The 24,824-nt window shown below is 41.6% G+C and overlaps 1 protein-coding gene across 1 annotated transcript in view; it reads right to left on the bottom strand.

Moving 5' to 3' along the window:
* The window catches only part of POU6F2 (POU class 6 homeobox 2), a 504,980-nt gene that overhangs the window by 121,374 nt on the left and 358,782 nt on the right, over positions 1-24,824 (bottom strand). The window contains exon 5 of the mRNA XM_070368781.1: positions 325-683. Within this exon, the coding sequence (XP_070224882.1) occupies positions 325-683 (359 nt within the window). The remainder of the gene's footprint in view (positions 1-324; positions 684-24,824) is intronic.

The following is a 24,824-nucleotide window of genomic DNA, read 5'->3' as shown; positions in this document are numbered from 1 at the left end:
TGGATGCTATCTTTGCTGCCTTCAAAAAGTATCATAAAGTGGAGTTATTACAGGCTACAAGTGCACTTACAGTGCCGGCCTCTCACCGGAGGAAACAGATAACATTTATCCTTCGGAGGCAACATCAATGGGTTTCTATTTGTTTCGTTTACATGCATCCCCAGTTGCCTGCTATCTGCTCCCTCTTCCCTCCGTCTAAGAGATCAATTTGAATTAGACGCTGCCCAAGTGGATGCTGAGTCCGGCGGGCCCTCTGCCTCCAGGGAGGGCGCGCCACCCGGCGGCCGGGTCCCCTGTGCGTGGGCGGGACGGCGGGGGACGTACCTGCAAAGGATTGGGTGGCGTGAGCGGCGACGGGAGGCCGTGTCCCGGAGACTGGCTGGCTTTCTGAGGGGGGCTGGCGCTCTGCTGAGTCGGAGACGGTTGGTTCTGGCTCTGGGGGTGAGGGTGGGCTGGAGGCTGCGGGGGCTGCGCGGGCGGAGCCGGCAGTGGCTGGGAGGCGGGCTGCGGCTGCTGGGACGGCTGGGCTGGTTGGGGCGGCTGCTGCTGGGGCTGCGGGGGCGCCTGCGGGGCGGGCTGCGGGTGCTGGCTCCCCGGCGGAGCCGGGGGCGGTGGCGGCTGCTGCTGCTGGAGTTGCTGAAGCTGCTGGAGCTGCTGGAGTTGGGAGTTCAGGGATGAGGTAGCTGCATGGAGAGAGAGCGAACGTGGAGTTGAAACGCACACGTGGAATTGGAGTTGAAACAAACACGTGAACCTGAAACATACACGTTGAGTTGAACATACACCACCACACCGCTGGCTGTGGATTTGACAACCGGTCCCCTGCGAGCTGAGAAGGCTCTCCTTTAGAAAGTGTTAACCCTCATGCCCTGCAACTCCTTGATGTCTTAGAGGGTTTGGGGGCACTGGGAGTAGGAGAGTCAGTTCTTGGGGAAATTTTAAAATTTAGGGAGGACCAGAGTGTAACACACCAGGCATTACATTCTAAGGGATAGAGCAGGTGCAAAACCAAGGGGATGGACTAGGAACAGAGGTAATTTTTAAGTAATTTCTCCCTCTCTTCCTTTCCATCCTGCTTGGGAAATACACTTAGACTTTCAAGGTCTGATTTAGATTTTTAAAGGTCAACTCGTTTAAATCTTTTTGGCAAATGCTTGAATGGAGTTAAGCACAGAAAGCTAAAGTGTGTGCAATCTCCTTTTCATCATCAGTGCCACTCATTGTGTAATTTCTACTTGCATCAGACCTCTGCTAACTTTCTTAAATATGTGAGTTTTGTTTCTACAGTGTTTTTTTTTTTTTTTAATTTATAGATAGTACATGCATCTCAGTTTTGCAGAATCAAAAGTCTCAGTCTGAACTTTTTGCCTGCTCGTTAAAAAGACGTGCATGTGTGTTTAGTCACCAAGTCACATCTGACTTTTTGCAACCCCATGTACTGCAGCCTGCCAGGCCCCTCTGTCCATGGGATTTCCCAGGCAAGAATCCTAGAATGGGTTGCCATTTTCTTCTCCAGGGGATCTTCCTGACCCAGGGATTGAAGTCACGTCTACTGTGTCTCCTGCATTGGCAGGCAGATTCTTTACCGTTGAGCCACCTTGGGAGTCCCACAGAGCCCCCCATACCAGAAGGGGTATAGTCAGCTGTGAACTGTGGTGACTAGTCACATTGGGACCTCAAAGACAGGCCAGCAACTGAGAGAAGGAAATCATCTTTCCAGATTTTCTTATTCTGTGAAAAGTAAGAGTTGGTAAGATAAACTGTCTTAACATTGAGCTCATTAACTTTGTTTTCATATGCCCATCTAGCCTTGAACAATTTCTCCAGCAGGAAATCAGTTTGGCTGAAGAATGGTCTAGAGAAAATTATTGCTACAAGTTCACTTTCTTCTTTGCCTGAATATCAGTCTGAAAGCGTTCCCATAGGCCTACAAATAAATGTAAGGAAACCATAGGCCTTGGCTTCTCTGCTAGTCCATTCCTCCCCCACTTAGAATTCACCAAGATTCCCAAAGGTAGTAACTACTGTTTGCAACATTAAACTAGTTCCAATTTTAAAAAATACTTCTTAAAAATATATAGTGGCTCTATAAAGTGACATCATATACCCACCTTCATATGACAATGATGGTCTTGAAAAATATATGTACATGAAACCCTACGTTGAGCACATCTGAAGAAATTTCTCTGTAAAGAAGTCAACTAGTGACTATTTTTGTAAAGTTAAGAATCGTTTTGTAAAATATAAACACCAACTAGGTACCAGTGCTGTTCTGATAATAGGTAGGATTTAACAAGGGGACATAGTCCTGCCTTTAGGCAGTTTATAGTGGATTTGTGGAGGTAAGAGGAACTTATAAGAAATGATCAGGCTTGGGATGCCTATTATAATCTTGCTAATGGTAAGTGCTTGATATACATCAATTGGTTGTCTAAATGGTCAACAGTGTGAAAATTGACCAAAAGGGCCAGGAGAATGAGGAGAGAGGTTCCTTTGTGGGCTAGAGAGGCTAAGGCAGTGTTCATGGGGGATGTGGAATGAGGGAAGAGAGGGCTCAAGAGAGTGAATTCTACACCTGGACGGGAGGATATTCCAGGCAGGAATGCACTCAGATGACAGCATGAGTTAGGTGATGTTTCTGAAGGACAATGTGGAGAATGAACTGCCTGGAACAGAAGCTTTGATGATTTTAGACCTTAGAGTGGTGGAAACCTGACTTTGAACGTGGTGGAAACGTGGATCATTCCCAATTCACCTCTGGTATAAGTCAGATTTTAAATATAATCAGGTTTGTTTAAAGCAAGGCATAGCTATACTGATGAAATGATAGTTTGCTGTTTCCCAGGGGCATCAAATACCTTTTTTTTTTTTTTGCTCTCAGGTACATGGAGAGCTTCCATGTTGGACCGGTGGGGGTGACAAATGTCCCCCTGGGTCAGTGAGTTACTCTAGGTCTGTTCAAACACTCAGACCAGTGTGTGTCCTGCCTGTGATGTAAATGCAGAGTACTCTGGGACTCTACCAGTAGAGACAACATGTGAGAGAGAGGGCTGGAAAATACCCGGTCAAGGGGAACTCTGAATTTTCAGCTCAATTTTGCTTTGAATCTAAAACTGCTCTAAAAACTAAAGTCCATATTAAAAAAAAAAATACCCATTTATAAGAACTTTAAAAGAATGATCTGATTTTGCTGTTTCCCCCTCTCCTTGCTCCTATTGTACAAAGCCACGTTTTATTGAAGACCAGGGAGCCCAGCTCAGTTATGACCCCTGGGATCTTCTGTAATCCGGAGGGGGCTAGATCTCTCCTTTTGTGGAGTTAGAGACTTAGGAAACCTGACTGCATCTGGCCTCCTGCCAGATTCAAATCAAGCCTGTCCTGATTTCTTTCAGGGTAGGGGGCATATATGTCAGTGCTTATTTTCATGGTTGACTTAAATACCATACTGTTTCATTTTGGTTAGAAAATCATTTATCTAAATCAGTGTTTGAAAACAGGAAAGACTGGGAAATATTGGCAGATAGATATTGGCAGACAGGTAGGTGCAGCAGACCCTAACCTACTAATGAGACGTGGGTCCCAAATGTGTCTTTGCTTCTTGATGTTGGTGAGTTCACGTTGCTTGGCTATTTCTTCCCTGTAACCCACACCCTCCCTGGAAAGGCATTAACCTAAACTAAACCTTTGAGTTACATCAACTAATTTGGCATCTGCAAGCCAGGAATGATGGACAGTAAACTATGTTCAGGTACGTACTGGACGCAAAGGAAAGTATGAGGGGGCTGTACAAGAATGTAATTCTGGTCTCAAAAATGCCAAAGGCACATACACAATGATATGAAAAAAATAGGAAAGAAATACTAAAATATGGAGCCTCTAAATGGCTCATTGTGTAAAGCACACAGGTACAGACATAAGTTAGGAAAATAAAGAGAATGTTTGCAGATAAAATGATGATTGTTGGGTGATTCTATACTTTGGTTCTATGCATAGCAATTTAAAGATTTTATTTTCTTCCCTGATATTTATGTCCTTTAATGATTATTTCCTCTATGCCTGGTTACTATACACTCCATGGGCCAAAGTTAAATGTAAAATTTAACTACAGTAACAGTAGATATGGAAGAACTTAAAGAGATGCACAAAAATTTATATTAGGATGTTTTAAATTTTAAGAACTTACAATTTTGAAAACAAAACACACAAAAAAATTCCATCAAGAAATCCCCTGGTGGTCCAGTGGTTAGAACTCTGTCCTCTCACTGCTGAGGGTGTGGGTTCAACCCCTGGTTGAGGAACTAAGATCCTGAAAGCCTGGTGGTGCAGATTTAAAAAAAATTTTTTCTATTAAATTTTGACTTTTCTAGAGAGAAAGCAGTAAGACAAGACCAGTGGGTCAGAACTTCCTAAATAAATAATTTAATAAGACAAAGAAGTCTAGAAGCTTGCACCTCTCCATTTGTTCAGTTACTATGTATCAACTGTAAATTAGAAAAAAAAAAGTCTTCTTTAGGATCTTTGATAAAAATGTTCTCAGGAAACCACGCACATAAAAAAAGCTATTCCACAGAGGCAACAGAACTATCATGGATGGGCTTTACATACAATTACTTCTGAAGCAGGGAAATGGAAAGGAAATTCGGCCCATGAGCATGGCCATGAATGATTCGGGAGAAATACAAATGTCTCTTGTACTTTGCAAGGTACTCAAACACCTTGGGATTCACTGAAAGTGGAATGGGACTCAAACGCTAAAGGTTGTGTGATTCTTAGCAACACGCTCACCTTTGTTAACACAAAGTGCAACTCAAGACTATTATAATCATTCTAGTTGGGGGCTCAGTATCAGCATTTTCTGGGACTATCAAGTTAAGGGATCTTTGGGCATGGTTGGCAAACTGGAGGCTTGGGTTTGAGAATATGCTGGGAAGGATTACAAGCTCCCAGCATGGCTGGGACCTGAGTCACCTCATAGCAATATGTTTTCAGAGGTGAGAGGACCGGTGCTAAGGAGGAAGGAAGCAGGAAGGATTTATCTCCTGCAAGAGACCAGGAATCCTGCAAAGTGTGATGGTAATGGCTGTTCGAAAAAGCAAGAGAGTTCCAGAGAAACATCTATTTCTGCTTTATTGACTATGCCAAAGCCTTTGACTGTGTGGATCACAATACACTGTGGAAAATTCTGAAAGAGATGGGAATACCAGACCACCTGACCTGCCTCTTGAGAAACCTATATGCAGGTCAGGAAGCAACAGTTAGAACTGGACATGGAACAACAGACTGGTTCCAAATAGGAAAAGGAGTACGTCAAGGCTGTATATTGTCACCCTGCTAATTTAATTTATATACAGAGTACATCATGAGAAATGCTGGGCTGGAGGAAGCACAAGCTGGAATCAAGATTGCCAGGAGAAATATCAATAACCTCAGATATGCAGATGACCCTACCCTTATGGCAGAAAGTGAAGAAGGACTAAAGAGCCTCTTGATGAAAGTGAAAGAGGAGAGGGGAAAAGTTGGCTTAAAGCTCAACATTCAGAAAACTAAGATCATGGCATCTGGTCCCATCACTTCATGGCAAATAGATGGGGAAACAGTGCAAACAGTGGCTGACTTTATTTTGTTGGGCTCCAAAATCACTGCAGATGGTGATTGCAGCCATCAAATTAAAAGATGCTTACTCCGTGGAAGGAGAGTTATGACCAACCTAGACAGCATATTAAAAAACAGAGACATTAGTTTGTCAACAAAGGTCCATCTAATCAAGGCTATGGTTTTTCCAGTGGTCATGTATGGATGTGAGAGTTGGACTCTAAAGAGGGCTGAGCGCTGAAGAATTGATGCTTTTGAACTGCGGTGTTGGAGAAGACTCTTGAGAGTCCCTTGGATTGCAAGGAGATCCAACCAGTCCATCCTAAGGGGAATCGGTTCTGGGTGTTCATTGGAAGGACTGATGTTAAAGCTGAAACTCCAATACTTTGGCCACCTGATGCGAAGAGCTGACTCATTTGAAAAGATCCTGATGTTGGGAGAGATTGAAGGCGGGAGGAGAAGGGGATGACAGAGGATGAGATGGTTAGATACCATCACCAACTCAATGGACATGAGTTTGGATAAACTCCGGGAGTTGGTGATGGACAGGGAGGCCTGGCGTGCTGTGATTCATGGGGTTGCAAAGAGTCGGATACGACTGAGCGACTGAACTGAACTGAACTGAATGGCCATTCAGGCCCATTCTGAGTACAGTCCCCTGGTGCAAGCCTAGTCCTACGGAAAGAAAGAGCAAAGGGTAACCTTGAACTTGCTGAGGGCAAGAAGCCAGATGCCAAGGACCGTATACTCTATAGTTGCATTTATATGGAATGTGCAGAATAGGCAAATCCACAGAGGCAGAAAGCAGGTTAGTGGTTGCCAGGGGTGAGAAGGGGGAGGACTGGAGAGTAACTGCTCCTGGGGATGGGGTTCTGGCTGAGGGTGATGAAAAAAGTTCTAGAATGAGATAGCACTGAGGGCTAGACAACATGGTGAATGTGTTTAATGCCACTGAGTTGTACACTTTAAGATGGTTAAAGTGGCAAATTTTATGCTATGTTTATTCTACTACTACTACAACAATAACAACAGTAATAATAAATAGCTGTTTCTCCATATATATACCCTGGAGACCAAGCAAGGGGTTCCCAGATGGTGCTAGTGGTAAAGACCCCGCCTGCCAATGCAGGAGACACAAGAGATGTGGATTCGATCCCTGGGCTGGGAAGATCTCTGGGAGGAGGACATGGCAACCCGCTGCAGTATTCTTGCCCTGGAGAATCCTCGTGGGCAGCGGAGCCTGGTAGGCTACAGTCCATGGGGTCACAAAGACTTGTACACGACTGCAGTGACTGAGCACACGATCAAGCCACATTGCTCTTGGGCCCCACAAGGGAGGAGAACAATCCTTCTCTCCTCTGTGTGGCTGTGCAGTCCCTAGGGCTATGCCTGGCAGAGCAGAGGGAGAGATACGGGCAGGGCTGCAGGATGCCCCGCAGCTTTGGGAGGGAAGTGCTGAGTCCACTGAAGATGGAGAGGCACAGGCTGGCAGTGGGAAAAACGGATTGCTCTCAACATGGACGGTGAGTTCAGTCCTGGGCGCACCCAAGACACCCCTCTAGAAATGTCGAAGCTAGACTCTGAGCTGGCGGAGAACAGTGATGGCTATTTGGGTTCAAAATAAGACAGAGCTTCCTAGCTTGAAAAGCACTTTCATTTAATATGGATAAATTAACTTTTTAGGAACAACTTTATGAATAGATAATATCACTGCCATGTTAAAACTGTAGAACCTGGGCTCAGAAAGTTTAAATGGCCTGCCTGAGTTCAGCTGACAGGTGCTATGGACGATTCAGTCTTAAGTCTGCCACTTCCCAAAGCCTTTTAACATAACAGCGTCAGGGGTAACCTACTGCCCCCTGAGGGCTGGAACAAAGATAACTATTCCCTCATCGAGGGATGCCCTCCATGGCACCACTCTTGAGAAGAGGTGGCACAGGTCCTCAGCTTACAGAGGCTCATTTGAAGGCATTGGTTCAGGGATGAATCATTCAGCTCCTGGGGAAGTGTGTATAGTTGAACCTCTGTCAGGCAAAACATTTTTAAAATGTAAATGTGCATTTTGAAAAGAAAGATGCTAATTTGAGTGTGAGCCATGAGTTATTATAAGAACAGGGACATGGAATAAAAGGAAAGGGGGTGAGGGGTGTATGTGGACAGGAGGTGGGGAAGGCCATAGTACACTTGATTCATGTCGCAAGTTTGCTTTGATGGTGGAAGAATGTTTCCTTTACACTTAGACACTGGGCGGCAGCAGCACTGTGCGGAGCTTAGGGCATCATCTTATGTTGTCCATGGAACTCTGTGATGTGTTGTCTCTAGAGTATTGTCAGGTAGCAGCTAAGAGTTCTCCAAATGGCTTTCTTCCTTAACTGGGGACAGTGACTCCCAGATTGGCTCCAGTCTTACAAATCAGTGGGCTCACGGGCCACTGGAAAGAAAATCTGTGCTGCCTGATGTTTGGAGCCTTTGCTTCCCTAATTCTGCATTTGCTGTTCATTTTTCTTGCCTAGCAAAATCCCTAGAAGAAGAAAAAAAGTGAAATCTAGAACAACCCATCCAGAAGAATTTGCGTTGGTAAAATTGGACATCTTCCCTCCCAGCAACCCCCCAAGTATTAACATCTAAGGTAGCTGAAGCAAGGAGGCAGGTCAGGAACTCTTCCTGGTACTCTCATTAAGAGCATCCCCAGCCTGCACTGGCGGAAAGAAGTTTCTGCAACGTAGATGGAAACAGTGTGTTGGGGACTTGGGATTTTGAAAAAGTGCAGAAGGTGAAGATGTTCTGGAAAATTTGCCTTTATTTTTGGCAACTATGACCCAAACAAGCAAAATCAGTTCTGCCTCAAAGATTATGATGTGTAACTATTTCATATGTGGTCAGTGTCATCAGTTCTTAAGTATTGCCATACCTATCTGTGACCTGTCATTTTCTTCTTTTGCATTTAAGGCAGCAATCTAAGTATCTCTTGAGATATCAGGGAGAAAATAGTGAGAAATTCTTCCAATGAAAATCTCCCCACTAATTTCCACGTATTGGCTGAACCACACAGCTTCTTCCTTAGGTCAGGTGTTTTCCCCTACTCTATCTCAAATTATGGACCAGAACCACCTGGGGAGCTTGTTAGACAAGTGGATTCCAGGGGGTAGGATGAAGTCTGCATTTGAAAGCCCCCACTCAAGGGCATCAGGAGCCACTGGCCTTGGGGCTCCTGGCAGCCTATCCGGGAGGGGAAGTCTCTTCCCTTGGCCTTCAACCTGAGCAGCTTGTTTATACATCTCCATCACTTTGAGAATATTGCTTTGTGAAAAATCAACTTGTTCTTTCTATTAGCAAAAAATATATGGAAACAGAAAGCATTGGTTGGAAAGAAAACAGACACTGGGAATTTTCCAGTGTTCTTTAGCTCCTTATTTAGATAGTAGAGCCATTCACCACTCATTACTGCCTTTGTTGATATTTTGGGGAGCACTCTTGCTGGGATATCTTAAATGTGAGACATATTATTAGCTTTTAGATGCCCCACTGAATAGGGAGGATAGAAAAAAGTGAGGGAAAGCTCCAACTGTAAAGTGAAGGGGTGAAGTGGTGGCATGGGTCATCCCAAGGGGATTGTACCCATCCAACAATGTAGCAGGCAGGGAGGCTAAGGAGTTCCCTAAATCCCCAGAGGGGTTGGCCAAGGCCTTTCTCTGGACCAGCTGACCTCTCAACATCTCTGCCTGCAGGACGGCCCCCATTGAGGCTTAAACTCTCAGGAAAATAACAGAAAGGATCTCCTATTATGAAATAGAAAAAAGTGGGGAGGACTTAGGATTTCTAATGTGGATGTGACACCCCAAGGTACACACTTCTCTTATTTACCTCGAAGAAACCAGAAAGTTCATAGTCTCACCCCAATACACAGAGCTCTTAATGGTTCTTCCAAGTCCTTAGGAAGAGTTCCCACTGAGTGCCAAGCAAGGCGAAAGGAAAAACCCCCCATGATACTGATACTTCCCCCATGGAGTTGCAGAACACTAAAGATAAAGATTTTTTTAAATCCTAAATACAATTTCAGAGAGAGAAATAAAAGGCCACGTACAAAGAGACATAACTCAGGGACTTCCCTGGTGGTTCAGTGGTTAAGAATTCGCCTGCCAATGCAGGGAATGTGGGTTTGATCCCTCGCTGAGGAATTAAGATCCCCCATGACTTGCTCATCTAAAGCTTAGACTTGAGCAACTAAGCCCACGTGTGCCACTAGAGAGAAGCCCACAGACTGCAACGAAGAGCCTACGTGCTGCAACTAATACCTGATACAGCAAAAAATAAATAAACAAATAAGTAAATATTAAAGAGACACAACTCAAATAGACCTCATACTTCTCATTGCACGCATGCTAAGTTGCTTCAGTCGTGTCCAATTCTGTGATGCTATGGACTGTAGCCTGCCAGTTTCCTCTGTCCATAGGATTTACCAGGCGAGAATACTGGAGTGGGTTGCCATTTCCTTCTCTAAGGGATCTTCCCAACCCAGGGATCGAACCTGCGTCTCTTGTGACTCCTGCATTGACAGGCAGGTGCATTACCACTATTACCACCTAAAAATCTAAAATCAGTAGGGTGATACCTTCTAAGTTCTGAAAGAAAATGATCTCTAGCCAAGAATTCTATTGCTGGTTAAACTGTTATCAGCAAGAGTGGAAGAAGGCCCACATCGGAACTTACAAGGATTTACCTTCCCTCGACTTACTTTTTCTTTGGAAGCTGAATAGATACTTCAGTAAAATAAGGGGATGAACCAAGAAAGAGGAAGATTTAGGATGCAGAGAGCGGTGTGTGTCCTCCCTAAAAACAATACAAGGGAGCGCCACTATGATAGATGCCTGGAAGTTCTAATACCCAGTTGAGACTGCAGCATAAAGAAAGGGCTCTAGAGAGATATGTCTAGAAAAAAAAAAAGCACAGTTCCATAGAAGTGATACAATATTTAGAAGAATTTGAGAGTATGATATAAAAGAGAAAGGAAACTATAAATTTCAAGCAAAACAAAAGCTGCTTGGGAAAGCCACAATCTCGAATGACCTTTCTGTTACTAACTAGGACAACCTGGGGCCTAACAGGACGCTCCGTCAGTGGAAAAGCATCAGTGTTGGGGATTTTTAGCTCTGAGGAACCTGGTGTGGATGTTGTTTCTTCAAATGAGCATGTCACATGGGCCAAGAAAATGAAGCTCCGTCAATGGTAAACTTGTAGACATAAGATCTTCCTTCAGGAAAAAAAAACAACAACAACAAACCCCTCCTGCCTGTTGCCATCAGATTTTCAAGTCTTCTTCAGGTAGTAATATCATATAAAATTAGAACTTGTAGGGTTTGAGTGTGCATTTTGAGTATAGATTCTGTTCTTTGATTTTGCTTGATTGATTTTTCCCTAACCTGCAGGGAATCACATTGTATATGGAAAGATTCACTCTTGATATGAAATCAGGTTATTCAACAGAGGAGACCAGATTTATTCATCAGAGAATCCCAACCCTCCCATAAGAACTGGTTTCCTTTTCTCATGGAGTTTGGCAGAGGCTTGGTTGAAACATTAGCGATCTGGTTGAAACATCAGAATCTCCTTGGATGTCAGTTCTCTCTGCTCTGCTCATTCTTCAATACATGGATAATCTAGGGTTTTTTTTTTTTTTTTTAAGAGATTTGAGATTAAGAGTGCATCACTGACTATGCCACCTTTCCTTCTTAATACCATATCTGTTTAATGCAATTGGGTGAAATAGAAGTGCCTGTGTAAAATTCAATCCCATTATTTTTCCTTCTTAGATATGGAAAACAATTATTTACATCTTTGATAACTTCTTCTCAGACCTTTTAGCTGGAGGGCAAATGGTTTAAAATTACAGCTAACATTTACTGAGCATGGTTTTCCTGGGTGTATTTAAAAATTATTAGGGTAGAAGTGAAGCCATATTTACTAAAAATGAAGCCATGGATATGGGGGAAAGGAACACGTGCTCATTTTATATTTCTAGGCTAATAAAATAATATAATTTTTTTAAACTTAGCAGAGCAAGTAAGATGTACCCTGCCTTTCAAAGCATTGACATTTGCCCTTCCCTTCAAATGGGAGTTTGCAGGAGAAGATGTTACAGGCAGTTCAATGGATACTGTGCCAGGCTTAAACACAGGACTGTGTTCACTCAAATTTCTTTTAGGCTATAGACACATGGGCCAGTGCTTATTTTCATGGTTGATTTAATCCATCCCCTCTGCCAGTGTAGGGATTATTCCCTACAGTTATTCTTCAGTGGTCTGTCAGTTCAGATTAAAAAAAGTTAAGTGACAAAGATGCAGTGGCTGATTCCTTTAGAAGCCTATGCTGTACAGAAAGAGATTTCTTTTTAAGAATCTGACTATGTTCTCTTCTTTTTAATTTCCCTCTGATCACCACAAATCTTCCTTATCTAGGCTGAACTTTAAACTCCATAAACAGGCAATTCAGTTTTGTTCCTCTACGACAACTTCTGGTTTGCCAAAAGGCTTTATAGATCTTACCTTATTGGTTCTTGCTTATTTTTTGAAAAGAAGAAATAGCGTATGTCTCCCCTCACTTTACAGATGAAGAAATCTAAACTCAGACATGATTCTGGGATGATATGTATCCTAGCTTTGTGTGGCCTGCATAATAAATGATAAAACTTTCAATAAGCTACATCTATTTTTGTATTTTGAGAAAGATATCAAAGATATGCCCTTGTCAGACTTGCAATTCTAGTCTGGATTCATAGAAAAGAAACCAATAACAGTTGATTTTAATTGTGTACCAAAATGTTTACTATTTAAAAGTCCCTCATGATATATCACTAATGTTATTACTCTTCTCATTCTTTTTTTAATATTTTTTTTATTTATTTACTTATTTGGCTGCCCTGGGTCTTGGTTGTGACAAGCAGGATCTTTTTAGTTGTGGCATGTGGGAACTAGTTCCCTGACCAGGGATTAAACCTGGGCCCCTTGTATTGGGAGCTCGGAGTCTTAGCCACTGACTACCAGGGATGCCCACTCTTCTCATTCTTATTTTCTCTCTCTGTCTCTACAAGTAGAATTCTTTAGCAGGATCATTAATATACTGCATGGGTAATTTGGTTATTTTGTATTGATATGCAAATCAGCCATTCAATTCATATTATTTTATGCTTTCATATGTAACAAACAAGAAGAAAACAAATAGTTTTAGTGAAATAATTAATTACATTAATGATAATCCTACTGGAAGAAAAGAGTCATCAAAAAAAGAATCCTGGGAAATTTCATAGAAAGCAATAGATGCTGGAATATCAATGGAATTAAAATGTAATGAGGTCATATCACCTACATAAGTATAAATGTTTTTGCAATTGTCTCATGGATTTTTACCAGGCTGGTTGATCTTGCTATGGGAAGTAAAGTGATATTCTTTTTACTTCATTAATGCAATGTGGACAAAAGAGGTGAACACAAATGTATCAGTCAGCACAGGTTAGTTATATTGTGGTAACAAGCAGTCCCTAAACTCATTGGCTAGCCCAACAAAGATTTTTTTTTCTTTTAGTGCTATAATAAATTTTGTCAGGAGGGTCTTAGCTTAGTATAGTCACGTAGGTACCCAGCTGATAGATCTGTCACTATCTAGAACACTGCCTATGATGTGAAAAAGACAGAGTTTTTTAGGGTGGGAATTAAATGCTCTGATTCAGAAGTCATCCCATCACTTTCTCTCACAACTCATTGGCCAGCAGTAGTCACAAGTCTACTTGTGGCTAAATGCAAGGGGACCAGGAAGTGTCATACTATCAAGTCCTAGAGGGGGGAGAGTCAGAAAAAATTGGTAAATAGCATTAACAATCTCCACAAAAGCATCACTCTGCCCTCCAGATAGTTTCTGTATATATTACTTTCTTCCCATTTTCATTTTTGTCTGAATCATTGAAAGAGCTTATTAACTGAACTCTTTTTTTTTTTTAGTGGTCTTTTATTTATTTATTTTTAAAATTATTTTAAATTTTATTTTATTTTTAAACTTTACAAATTGTGTTAGTTTTGCCAAATATCAAAATGAATCTGCCACAGGTATACATGTGTTCCCCATCCTGAACCCTCTTCCCTCCTCCCTCCCCATACCATCCCTCTGGGTCATCCCAGTGCACTAGCCCCAAGCATCCAGTATCGTACATCGAACCTGGACTGGCAACTCATTTCATACATGATATTCTACATGTTTCAATGCCTTTCTCCCAAATCTTCCCACCCTCTCCCTCTGCAACAGAGTCTATAAGACTGTTCTATACATCAATGTCTCTTTTGCTGTCTCATACACAGGGTTATTGTTACCATCTTTCTAAATTCCATATATATGTGTTAGTATACTGTATTGGTGTTTTTCTTTCTGGCTTACTTCACTCTGTATAATAGGCTCCAGTTTCATCCACCTCATTAGAACTGATTCAAATGTATTCTTTTGAATGGCTGAGTAATACTCCATTGTGTATATGTACCACAGCTTTCTTATCCATTCATCTGCTGATGGACATCTAGGTTGCTTCCATGTCCTGGCTATTGTAAACAGTGCTGCGATGAACATTGGGGTACAGGTGTCTCTTTCCCTTCTGGTTTCCTCAGTGTGTATGCCCAGCAGTGGGATTGCTGGATCATAAGGCACTTCTATTTCCAGTTTTTTAAGGAATCTCCACACTATTCTCCATAGTGGCTGTACTAGTTTGCATTCCCATGAACAGTGTAAGAGGGTTCCCTTTTCTCCACACCCTCTCCAGCATTTATTGCTTATAGACTTTTGGATCGCAGCCATTCTGACTGGTGTGAAATAGTACCTCATAGTGGTTTTGATTTGCATTTCTCTGATAATGAGTGATGTTGAGCATCTTTTCATGTGTTTGTTAGCCATCTGTATATCTTCTTTGGAGAAATGTCTATTTAGTTCTTTGACCCATTTTTTGATTGGGTCGTTTATTTTTCTGGAGTTGAGCTGTAGGAGTTGCTTGTGTATTTTTGAGATTAGTTGTTTGTCAGTTGCTTCATTTGCTATTATTTTCTCCCATTCTGAAGGCTGCCTTTTCACCTTGCTAATAGTTTCCTTTGATGTGCAGAAGCTTTTAAATTTAATTAGGTCCCATTTGTTTATTTTTGCTTTTATTTCCAATATTCTGGGAGGTGGGTCATAGAGGATCCTGCTGTGATGTATGTCAGAGAGTGTTTTGCCTATGTTCTCCTCTAGGAGTTTTATAGTTTCTGGTCTTACGTTTAGATCTTTAATCCATTTTGAGTTTATTTTTGTGTATGGTGTTAGAAAGTGCTCTAGTTGCATTCTTTTACAAGTGGTTGACCAGTTTTCCCAGCACCACTTGTTAAAGAGATTGTCTTTAATCCATTGTATATTCTTGCCTCCTTTGTCAAAGATAAGGTGTCCATATGTGCGTGGCTTTATCTCTGGGCTTTCTATTTTGTTCCATTGATCTATATTTCTGTCTTTGTGCCAGTACCATACTGTCTTGATGACTGTGGCTTTGTAGTAGAGCCTGAAGTCAGGTAGGTTGATTCCTCCAGTTCCATTCTTCTTTCTCAAGATTGCTTTGGCTATTCGAGGTTTTTCTTAACTGAACTTTTAAACTCTTACCTCCCCTGTTCCTTCTTTCTCTCATTCATTAATTCATTAAATGTTATCAGATCATGTGTCAAGTGCCCCTCTGCCACCAGAGTTAATTTTCTAAAATATAGATGGGATTATACCACTAATTAAAAAATTAAAAAGGATTATTATAGCTCCTACTCATCAGAGAATGAAATCATACAGCTCAGCCCATATTGGAGTATGACTTTGGCTCCAGCCCACCTTTCTAGACTCATTATAACCCATGTTGAGAAGCCTCACTTCTAGTTCAGAGGTAGAAGCTGTTGATACATTGACGTAAAGACCAGGATGCCCCATTCCCACATATACAAAAATAGAACTTTTAAAAAGTTTGAATTAGTTGACAAGATTAAAAAATAAAGAGAGTCAACATAAAATATGCATTGTCCACTATTCTTAAAAATAATCCAGAAAGTCTGGCCACATGACTCTCATTCCTGTATGGGAACCAGAGCTGAGTAGCAGATGCTCTGCCAGGCAGGGCTGGTGCTCACGGTGGCTAGGATGAATTGTTGTCCCCTGTACTCCCATAAGGGGACATTCATGGGGTCTTCTGTACTACAATGAATAATGTGCACTCAGTTGGCTCTTTTACCAAATAGCTTCCAACAGAAGTGAACCAGGTTTTAGTCAGTTCCTTTCCCCTCCTTAATCTTCCTGCCTTCTCTCAGCAACCTGCATATAGTAGATGTTTACTAAATAGTTGAGAAATGACTCAACATCACTAATTGCAAATCAAAGCTATAATGAGGTATCACCTCACACTGGTCAGAATGACCATCATTAAAAAAAATCTACAAATGATAAATGCTGGAGAGGGTATGGAGAAAAAAACCATCCTATGTTGCTGTTGGAAATGTAAATTGGTACATCCACCATGGAGAACAGTATGGAGTTCTTTAAAAAACTAAAAATAGAGTATCATATAAATCAGCAATTCCATTCCTAGGCATATATTTGCAGAAAACCACAATTTGAAAACACACATGCAATCCAATGTTCACTGCAGCACTATTTACAACAGCCAGGATGTGGAAGCAACCTACATGCCCACCAGTATAGGAGTGGATAAAGAAAATGTGGTACATATACATAATGGAATATTACTCAGCTATAAAAAGAAGGAAATAATGCTATTTACAGCAACATGGATGGACCTAGAGATTGTCATACTGAGTGAAGTAAGTCAGAGAAAGACAAATTTATGACATCACTTATATGTGGAATTTGTTTTTAAAGGGTACAAATGAACTTATATACAAAACAGAAATAGAGTTACAGATGTAGAAAACCAACTTATGGTTGCCAGGGGGTAAGACAGGAGAGGGATAAATTGAGAGATTGGGATTGACATATACACACTACCATGTATAAAATAGATAACTAATAAGGACCTACTGTGTAGCACAGGGAATTCTACTCAATACTCTGTAATGGCCTATATAGGAAAAGAATCTAATAAGTGGATATATGTATATGTGTAACTGATAGTCTTTGTTGTATACTTGAAACTAACACAACATTGTAAATTAAATATACTCCAATAAAAGTAATTGAGAAATGATAATTGCAAGGAACTGTAATTTGATTTGCCTCTTGCTAATTTTGTCTTATTCTTTTTCCCCTAACTGTGTCACATGGTCGCTATGAGTTGGCTCACAAAGGAAGATATATGTAATGGTAGGATTCTTGAGTTTAAAAAGATCCACTGCTTGGGTTTCTAGGTGAATACATGAGAGTTATGTGATTTCTGAGCATGTAAGGATTTTCAGTTAACTTTGAAGAAGGTTATATATTTATATAAAAAACTAAGGCAAATTTCTATGATTCCTATGTTCCTTTTTTTATAGTTATACAGACAGAGATAGCCATTCTGACACATCTGAAGCTATGTCCTAAAATTCTGTAGTATAACTTTGTTAATCAACTATTCATAATTTTGCTTATGAACTAGTTCACAAAGTCATAAGCAAAACATAAATTTGCTTATTCATAATTTTATTTATAAACTAGTTCACAAAGTTCATAAAGGAAGCAAATTAATATTTCAGGATTCAGAATTTGAAGGTGTGCTATAGAAATTCAACATGAAATACTTGTATATAAAATGTGGTCAAAGAGGAAATGACAGGCTTAGAGTGCCCTGAAAGGTTATCTGCAAAAACAGAAAAGAGCTTCAGGTGGGTGTGAGATGGGCAGATTAAATCATAATCTTAGAAGAGTGAAAAATGTCATCAGAACCCAGGCTGACCCAAAATCTACCCAATCTGGGGAGAAACATCACAGAGCATATGGATTAAGAGGGTTTGAGTTAAAGGTCAGGTTCTTAGGATGTCTGGGCTAGCAGGATGTGAAAGTCAGTCAGATATAAACAAGTGTTGCCTTGTTAGGGGAATGGGCAAAATCACGATGTAGATCCAGGGGCCCCTGGGTCCTTTTCTATCTCCTTGTTCCACAGCTGTACTCTACTCCTAGTCATCAGTAAATGCATACTCTGTTCATCACAGAAACTGGGCAAAAGCTTAGGATAGATGAGCACAGATTCATTAACAGTATTGGTAAAACAACACATACAGGTCCTTTCTGCTTATACTGAGTCAAATCATTAAATACAAACCTTAAGCAGGTTATAGAAGAGCTGTTCAGACGAAGATGAGAAATCAAATTTTATGGCAACTAAGCATCTCATAAATATGTTACTCTCTCCCTTCATGAATGCTCTCATTGCTTTTGGCCTGCAACAGCCTTGTGTTTTCTCTTCCAGTTCCTCTATTTGTAAAGACCAACTTCCCCTTCCTCCACCTGTCTTTTCTTCTCTCTTTCCCGCTCCCATCTTCCTCCTGTCTTCTTCCCCTACTTTCTTCCCTCCATTCCTCTTTACCCATCTTCTCTCCTTTCTCTAAGAGGTTATTAAGCACCTACCACATGCCAGGGGATATTCAAGAAGTATAAACCTGAACTAAACTCCGATTCAGCTTTCCCAAAGTTCATTCATGTTCTATCTGGGAAAATAGACATGTAGGTGCCCAATCATGATACAACGATTATGTTAATGCTTCTATTTAAAGCTTTTTATCAATTTCTTATGTCTCCAAATTAAGTCCTTAGCATTCATATTAGAGCCATTCACACCATGGCCTCATCCCCACTTTGTGTCTTGGGCTCCGCCATTTACCTACATGTACCCTCTGTGCCCATCACACAACCTGCATGTCATTTCCCCCGACATACTTGGCTTTCCTTTGTCCATGCTTTTGTTCATGGTTATTCTACTTCTTGAAATGGTCTTTCCCCCTATCCCTGTCTGTCATGATCCTTTACTTCTTTCAAAACTCAGCTCATCTTTCTGTGTAACCTCTTCTGCTTCCTCTTAGCACCTAGTAAAGTGAAGTGAAAGTGAGGGTCACTCAGTCGTGTCCGACTCTTTGCAACCCCATGGACTATACAGTCCATGGAATTATCCAGGCCAGAATACTGGAGTGGGTAGCTGTTCCCTTCTCCAGGGGATTTTCCCAACCCAGAGATAGAACCCAGGTCTCTCACTTTGCAGGTGGATTCTTTACCAGCTGAGCTACCGGGGAAACCCAAGAATACTGGAGTGGGTAGCCTATCCCTTCTCCAGCAGATCTTCCTGACTCAGGAATTGAACCAGGGTCTCCTACATTGCAGGTGGATTCTTTACCAACTGAGCTACCAGGGAAGCCCCTAGAAGGTACAAAGAAATACCTGGTTATGCTACACGTGTGTCTCTTTTACACCTGTCAGGAATGCCGTGTTATGACCATGTAGAGATTTGAAGGTTGAGATGAGCTTTTTTTTTTTTTTTTGGATCTTGACCTCCTTGAGAATCTTATAAAAAATACATCATTTCCCCAAGAGACATGTTTATATTTGTAAATTTAACATACTTTTTTGGGGGGTTTCTGGCCCCTCTGATGCCCATCCATAGTTTCTTACAAAGGCTAAGAACTTCTGTTGGGGGATCAGGCTGTGAAATACATAGCCTTTGATGGTATGCCTTGATGGAGAGAGGTAGGTCCTCAGAAAAGAGATCTAGAATTTGAAAGGTAGGCCACAGGTGGTTGAGGGAACTCTGGCCCTTGGGTGGTTTTTATTCTCTGGGGTAAGATCTTGATGATTCCCAATTGGGCTTTGGATGTCCCAGTTGGGCAGAATAAAAGGCTCTCTGCCACATGGAGATTCATTCTGAGTGAGCTCAATTACTCTCTGAGCTTCTACTAAAGTCATGTTTAAATATTTTAGTGCCATCTCATTCTGTTATGGGGACTTAAAGTCATTCTATGGTGCCAGATGTCAGACACTGCAGTACATTGCTGGAGCAAAGTGCAGAGTTTTAAAGAGATTTGGAAATTAAGTGGACACCTCTTAATTCTTCACCTATGTTACAAAGGCATACAATTTTATTTTTTTATTTGTTTCTGTTTTTATTTCTTTGGCTCATCATGAGGCCTGTGGGAACTTAGTTCCCTGACCAGGGATTGAACCAGCATCCCCTGCATTGGAAGTGTGGTCTTAACCTCTGGACCACCAGGGAAGTCCCAGACATAGGATTTTAAATCACATTTTTGGAAAGAGCTATTGGTGTTCTGTGAGTCCCACACCCTCCAGGGAGTAGGGACTCTTTCTCGTTCACCTGACATCGAGAAGGAGGGGTTTCCAAGGAGGACAGCTTATTATGTCCTTGCGTTAGGGGACACACAAGACTTGTGTCAGGCTTTTGCTTGGAAAATGCAAAAGGAGAGACACAGCCTGGTTAGCTGCTCCAATGTGGAAGCTAGTGAGAGATGGAGGCCCTGGTGACTAGTACTTCTGGTGTGAGTGAGAATTTCCTAGGGGCTGGATGAGAGAATCCTGGTGTGGACATCTGAGACCCTGCCTGAGGGCTCTCTGAGGAGGAGTGGACAGATGTCAGCAAAGAGACTGCGGAGGCAGTTCGCTGCTGCCACCAAGGCATCTATATTTGAGTGGCCAGCACTGGAGGTTTCCCAAAAAACCACAAAATCACTCCCCCAAAAGTCTTAAAAGATATAAGTATTTCCCAGTCCTATGAGCATGAAGTCAGCTGGCCGAGTGCCTGTAGGACCGTGCCCACTTTCCTCACTTCTGAAGGGGTCAGAAACTGATGACAGAGGAGAACGAGCCCAAGCTTCAGGTGGAAACAGAGAACGTTTTTGACTCCGTTCCCCAAACACAGGCTCTCTGCTCACCATTTGGCTGAGATGTGGGAGATGAGAAAGATGGAAACTTCAAATCAAGCTGGAGTTTTAACTATTACCTTCATCTGTACTTTGTTTTTATAGAAATGAAGTGTTCTTTTGTTTTTGCAGTGTACCTAGGAAGGGTGGGGCCTCCTTGAATTGTCAGTTGGGAGCAGCCCAAATCAGGGAATTTAAAGTGACAATGAGGTCAAAATAAACTTGAACAAAGTCTCTTCCATTCAGTCTATGGTTCCACTGACCTTAGAGAAGCAGAGCCTGGATTTGCATTTTCCTTAGACTGCAGATAGGTTACTTTACAGCCTATACTTAATCACTACTGGTTTAAGTGCAAGATGTGTGTTGTTTTTTTTTTTCTTCGGTGCCTTTGCTCCTTGGTATTGTCTAAGACCTTTTTTGGGGAAAGGATAAGTTTCCCTTGCTATGGAAATATTTATTCATCATTGAAAACATATTTATGGGTGGTATACTGCAGAGATTGTCAAACTTCAGGGTGCAGAGGAATCCCCATGGATGCTTGTTGAAATGCTGATTCCAAGGCTCCACATTCTGAGATTTTGATAACATAGATCTCCAGCAGGAGCTTTGGTGGGGGCAGGGGGTGGTGGTGAGAAACTGTCAACTTTTCAACAAGATCTTGATGCAGAGGGTGACTAGTCCATACTTGAGTAGCTCTGGTCTCTACTGGATTCTAGACACAGTGCTAGGGGCCTATGATGGCACAAACAACCAAGTGTACATCTTATTCTCAAAAATTCAAAAGTCTGGTGGCATACACAGATAGCCTTCAAATTACTGACATATTAATGAGCATACACTTATTTCGTTGGAGATATATACCAATCATGGGACAGCAACAGGATTAGTTTAAGAAAAGAGAAAGAGAAAACCCACTCTCAGTGCCAAAAAAGAGGGGCATTCATACTGGTATGAGAGTTAGGTTTGCTGAGAAAGGGAAATCGAAGGGTGAAGTCTTTAAGGGGCCACCCACAGTGAAAGCATGACTTCTAATCTGCTAATTCTTCTGCCAAGATTCTGCCAAATGTATAAGAATCAGAGCTGGCAGGGTCCTTGGAACTCATCACACCCAACCTGACCCTTGAGAAATAAGAAAATGAGATCTGGAGACCTTCAGTGATTTGCTCAAGTGAACACAGAGGAAAAGTTAGGATTGCTTATCCATGTATTTTGGATCTATCTTGAACCAATAACCATTTTACCAAAGGGAGTCTTTCATTGGCTTTGAATTCTAGAGGCAGTTCTAATCTAATAGTTAATTTTCTTGTAAATATGTGACTCAATGACTGAAATAATTAGGGATCCAAAACTTTGTTTTAAAAGAACTATTTATCTAGGATAGTACAAGTGAGTGGAAAAAAATCCCTATGGTAATTTATCCTCTCTTTGCTTTTGACCATAAATTATTAAACCTGAAAAATATCATTGGCACAAAAACTGAACTGTGTATACATCTTTATTTGTTGAGGCCACACATATTGAGTGCCTGCTGTATTCCAGGCAGTGCTTCTCCCAGGCAAGATTGGAATATTAAAGAAGGAGAGACTCACATTAGAAAAGACTGCAGCTTTCTCTGGGTGTGCTCTGGCTTTTTACAAACCATCACCAAGTGGCGGCCACATGGGCAGCCAGTTTCTAGATCCTGCCGATGGGTAGTCGCTTTTACATGCTACTGAACTGGGGGTGGGGGTGTCCTCCACGAATGATTGTCCCTGCAATGCATTCAAGGATAGGTAAAGCATTCTGGTGATATCTACTTCCTTCTAGCTTAAAGGATGGCTTAATGTAGAGGCATGCATTCATGCTTAGTCGCTCAGTCGTGTCCGACTCTGCAACCTCATGGACTATAGCCCATCAGGCTCCTCTATCCATGGGATTCTCCCTTAGCCAGGGGATCTGCCTGACCCAGGGATCGAACGTGGGTCTCCTGCATTGCAGGTGGATTATTTACCATCAGGGATTCAAGAAAGAGAAATTCCTGCTCAAGAACAGAGCATCTTCCTTATCCCAAGAAAGAAGATAAGTTCTTAATCTTTCCTTTGGGAGTGTTTCAGAGGCATCCCACTAGGACTGAGACAATCTGAAGTCACCAAGAAGCGTTCATACTCTTGGCCATGCTTAAAAGTGTACCCTCTAGGTTTGCTCCTCCCTTTTCAAGGGAAACAATTTAAACAGACGACGGATATTTTAAAAGACTCAAAGCTACATTAGTTAAATTTTTTCTATTTGATTATTGGACCATTAATAAAATAAATTTCTACTCTGAAGGTCAATTGCAACAATATTTCATCTTCCTTCAGCTTCAGCAAAGATGAGCAGCAGGCTGGAGGAACCTGCTGCTGACTGTCTTAGAAATATGTACTTGGAAAATATGTGGATCCAAACTTGGGAAGGTGATTAAGAAAGTGACAGTTTGGGGGCTTCCCTGGTGGCCCAGTGGCTAAAACTCTGTGCTCCCAATGCAGGGGGCCAGGGTTCAATCCCTGGTCAGGGAACTAGATCCCACAGGCTGCAATTAAGACTTGGCACAGCAAAATAAATAAATATTAAAAACAACAAAGGGAGAGTCTTTCAGATAGTACCTTACACAGGGCACTTGGTGCTAGACTGACTGACTTTCTTCTAAGTCCTAAGTCTTCCTGGAACAGAACACAAAGAACTTTGCAAAGGTGGGGGCTGCTTGCTATCCCCTAACCCCCTTCCTACTTTCACCCCCTGATTCTCCCTACATCCTCATGGTATGACTTACATCACAATCAGCAGGTACTGGCCAGGAGTTCAAAGGAGCCTCGGGGCAGGCTATGTTCTGGGGTATTTCTCAGTCACAGAGATCATAAACTTTTTGTGTCAAATCTTCTTCTTTAAGACCCTGGATCCATGGGGATAAGTGTCAAATGCAGCCCCGAAAAAGATAACAGATGCTCTGTTAATGTTAGAGTTAAAAATGGAAAACAAAACACCGTGTTCCAACTAGTGTCCAAAAAGTCCCTGGAAGCAAGATAAATCCGAATTCATAAACTCAGGGAACTTATTGGTACTGTTTGAACATCTAAAACATGAAAACTCAAAAGACACAAAGCTGAATATTGAAGTCTTATCAGTAGGTCAAGAGACAGATTAGTAGTATTTCTACCACTATCATTACTATGGTTACTACCACCGTTCCACTACTACAATTACTATTCCCACTGCTGTTATTTGCGTTGTTGCCACCATTATTCCTAGAACACAGGGTTAAATAGAACTCGAATTCAAGGAATTCAAACTATGGTTTTTCCAGTAGTAATGTATGGATTACTAATTATATAGAACAATACTGCATAGGAACCTGGAATGTCAGGTCCATGAATCAAGGCAAATTGGAAGTGGTCAAACAGGAGATGGCAAGAGTGAACCTCAACATTCTAGGAATCAGCGAACCAAAATGGACTGGAATGGGTGAATTTAACTCAGATGACCATTATATCTACTACTGCGGGCAGGAATCCCTTAGAAGAAATGGAGTAGCCATCATGGTCAATAAAAGAGTCCGAAATGCAGTACTTGGATGCAGTCTCAAAAACGACAGAATGATCTCTGTTCGTTTCCAAGGCAAACTATTCAATGTCACAGTAATCCAAGTCTATGCCCCAACCAGTAATGCTGAAGAAGCTGAAGTTGAATGGTTCTATGAAGACCTACAAGACCTTTTAGAACTAACACCCAAAAAAGATGTCCTTTTCATTATAGGGGACTGGAATGCAAAAGTAGGAAGTCAAGAAACACCTAGAGTAACAGGCAAATTTGGCCTTGGAATACAGAATGAAGCAGGGCAAAGACTAATAGAGTTTTGCCAAGAAAATGCACTGGTCATAGCAAACACCCTCTTCCAACAACACAAGAGAAGACTCTACACATGGACATCACCAGATGCTCAACACCGAAATCAGATTGATTATATTCTTTGCAGCCAAAGATGGAGAAGCTCTATACAGTCAAACAAACAAGACCAGGAGTTGACTGTGGCTCAGATCATGAACTCCTTATTGCCAAATTCAGATTGAAATTGAAGAAAGTAGGGAAAACCACTAGACCATTCAGGTATGACCTAAATCAAAACCCTTATGATTATACAGTGGAAGTGAGAAATAGATTTAAGGGACTAGATCTTATAGATAGAGTGCCTGATGAACTATGGATGGAGGTTCGTGACATTGTACAGGAGACAGAGATCAAGACCATCCCCATGGAAAAGAAATGAAAAACAGCAAAATGGCTGTCTGAGGAGGCCTTACAAATAGCTGTAAAAAGAAGAGAAGCCAAAGC

The sequence above is a fragment of the Bos mutus genome, chromosome 4 (genome assembly GCF_027580195.1).
Source record: "Bos mutus isolate GX-2022 chromosome 4, NWIPB_WYAK_1.1, whole genome shotgun sequence".
Classification (NCBI taxonomy): Eukaryota; Metazoa; Chordata; class Mammalia; order Artiodactyla; family Bovidae; genus Bos; species Bos mutus.
This window is presented reverse-complemented; position numbering and strand designations above follow the sequence as displayed.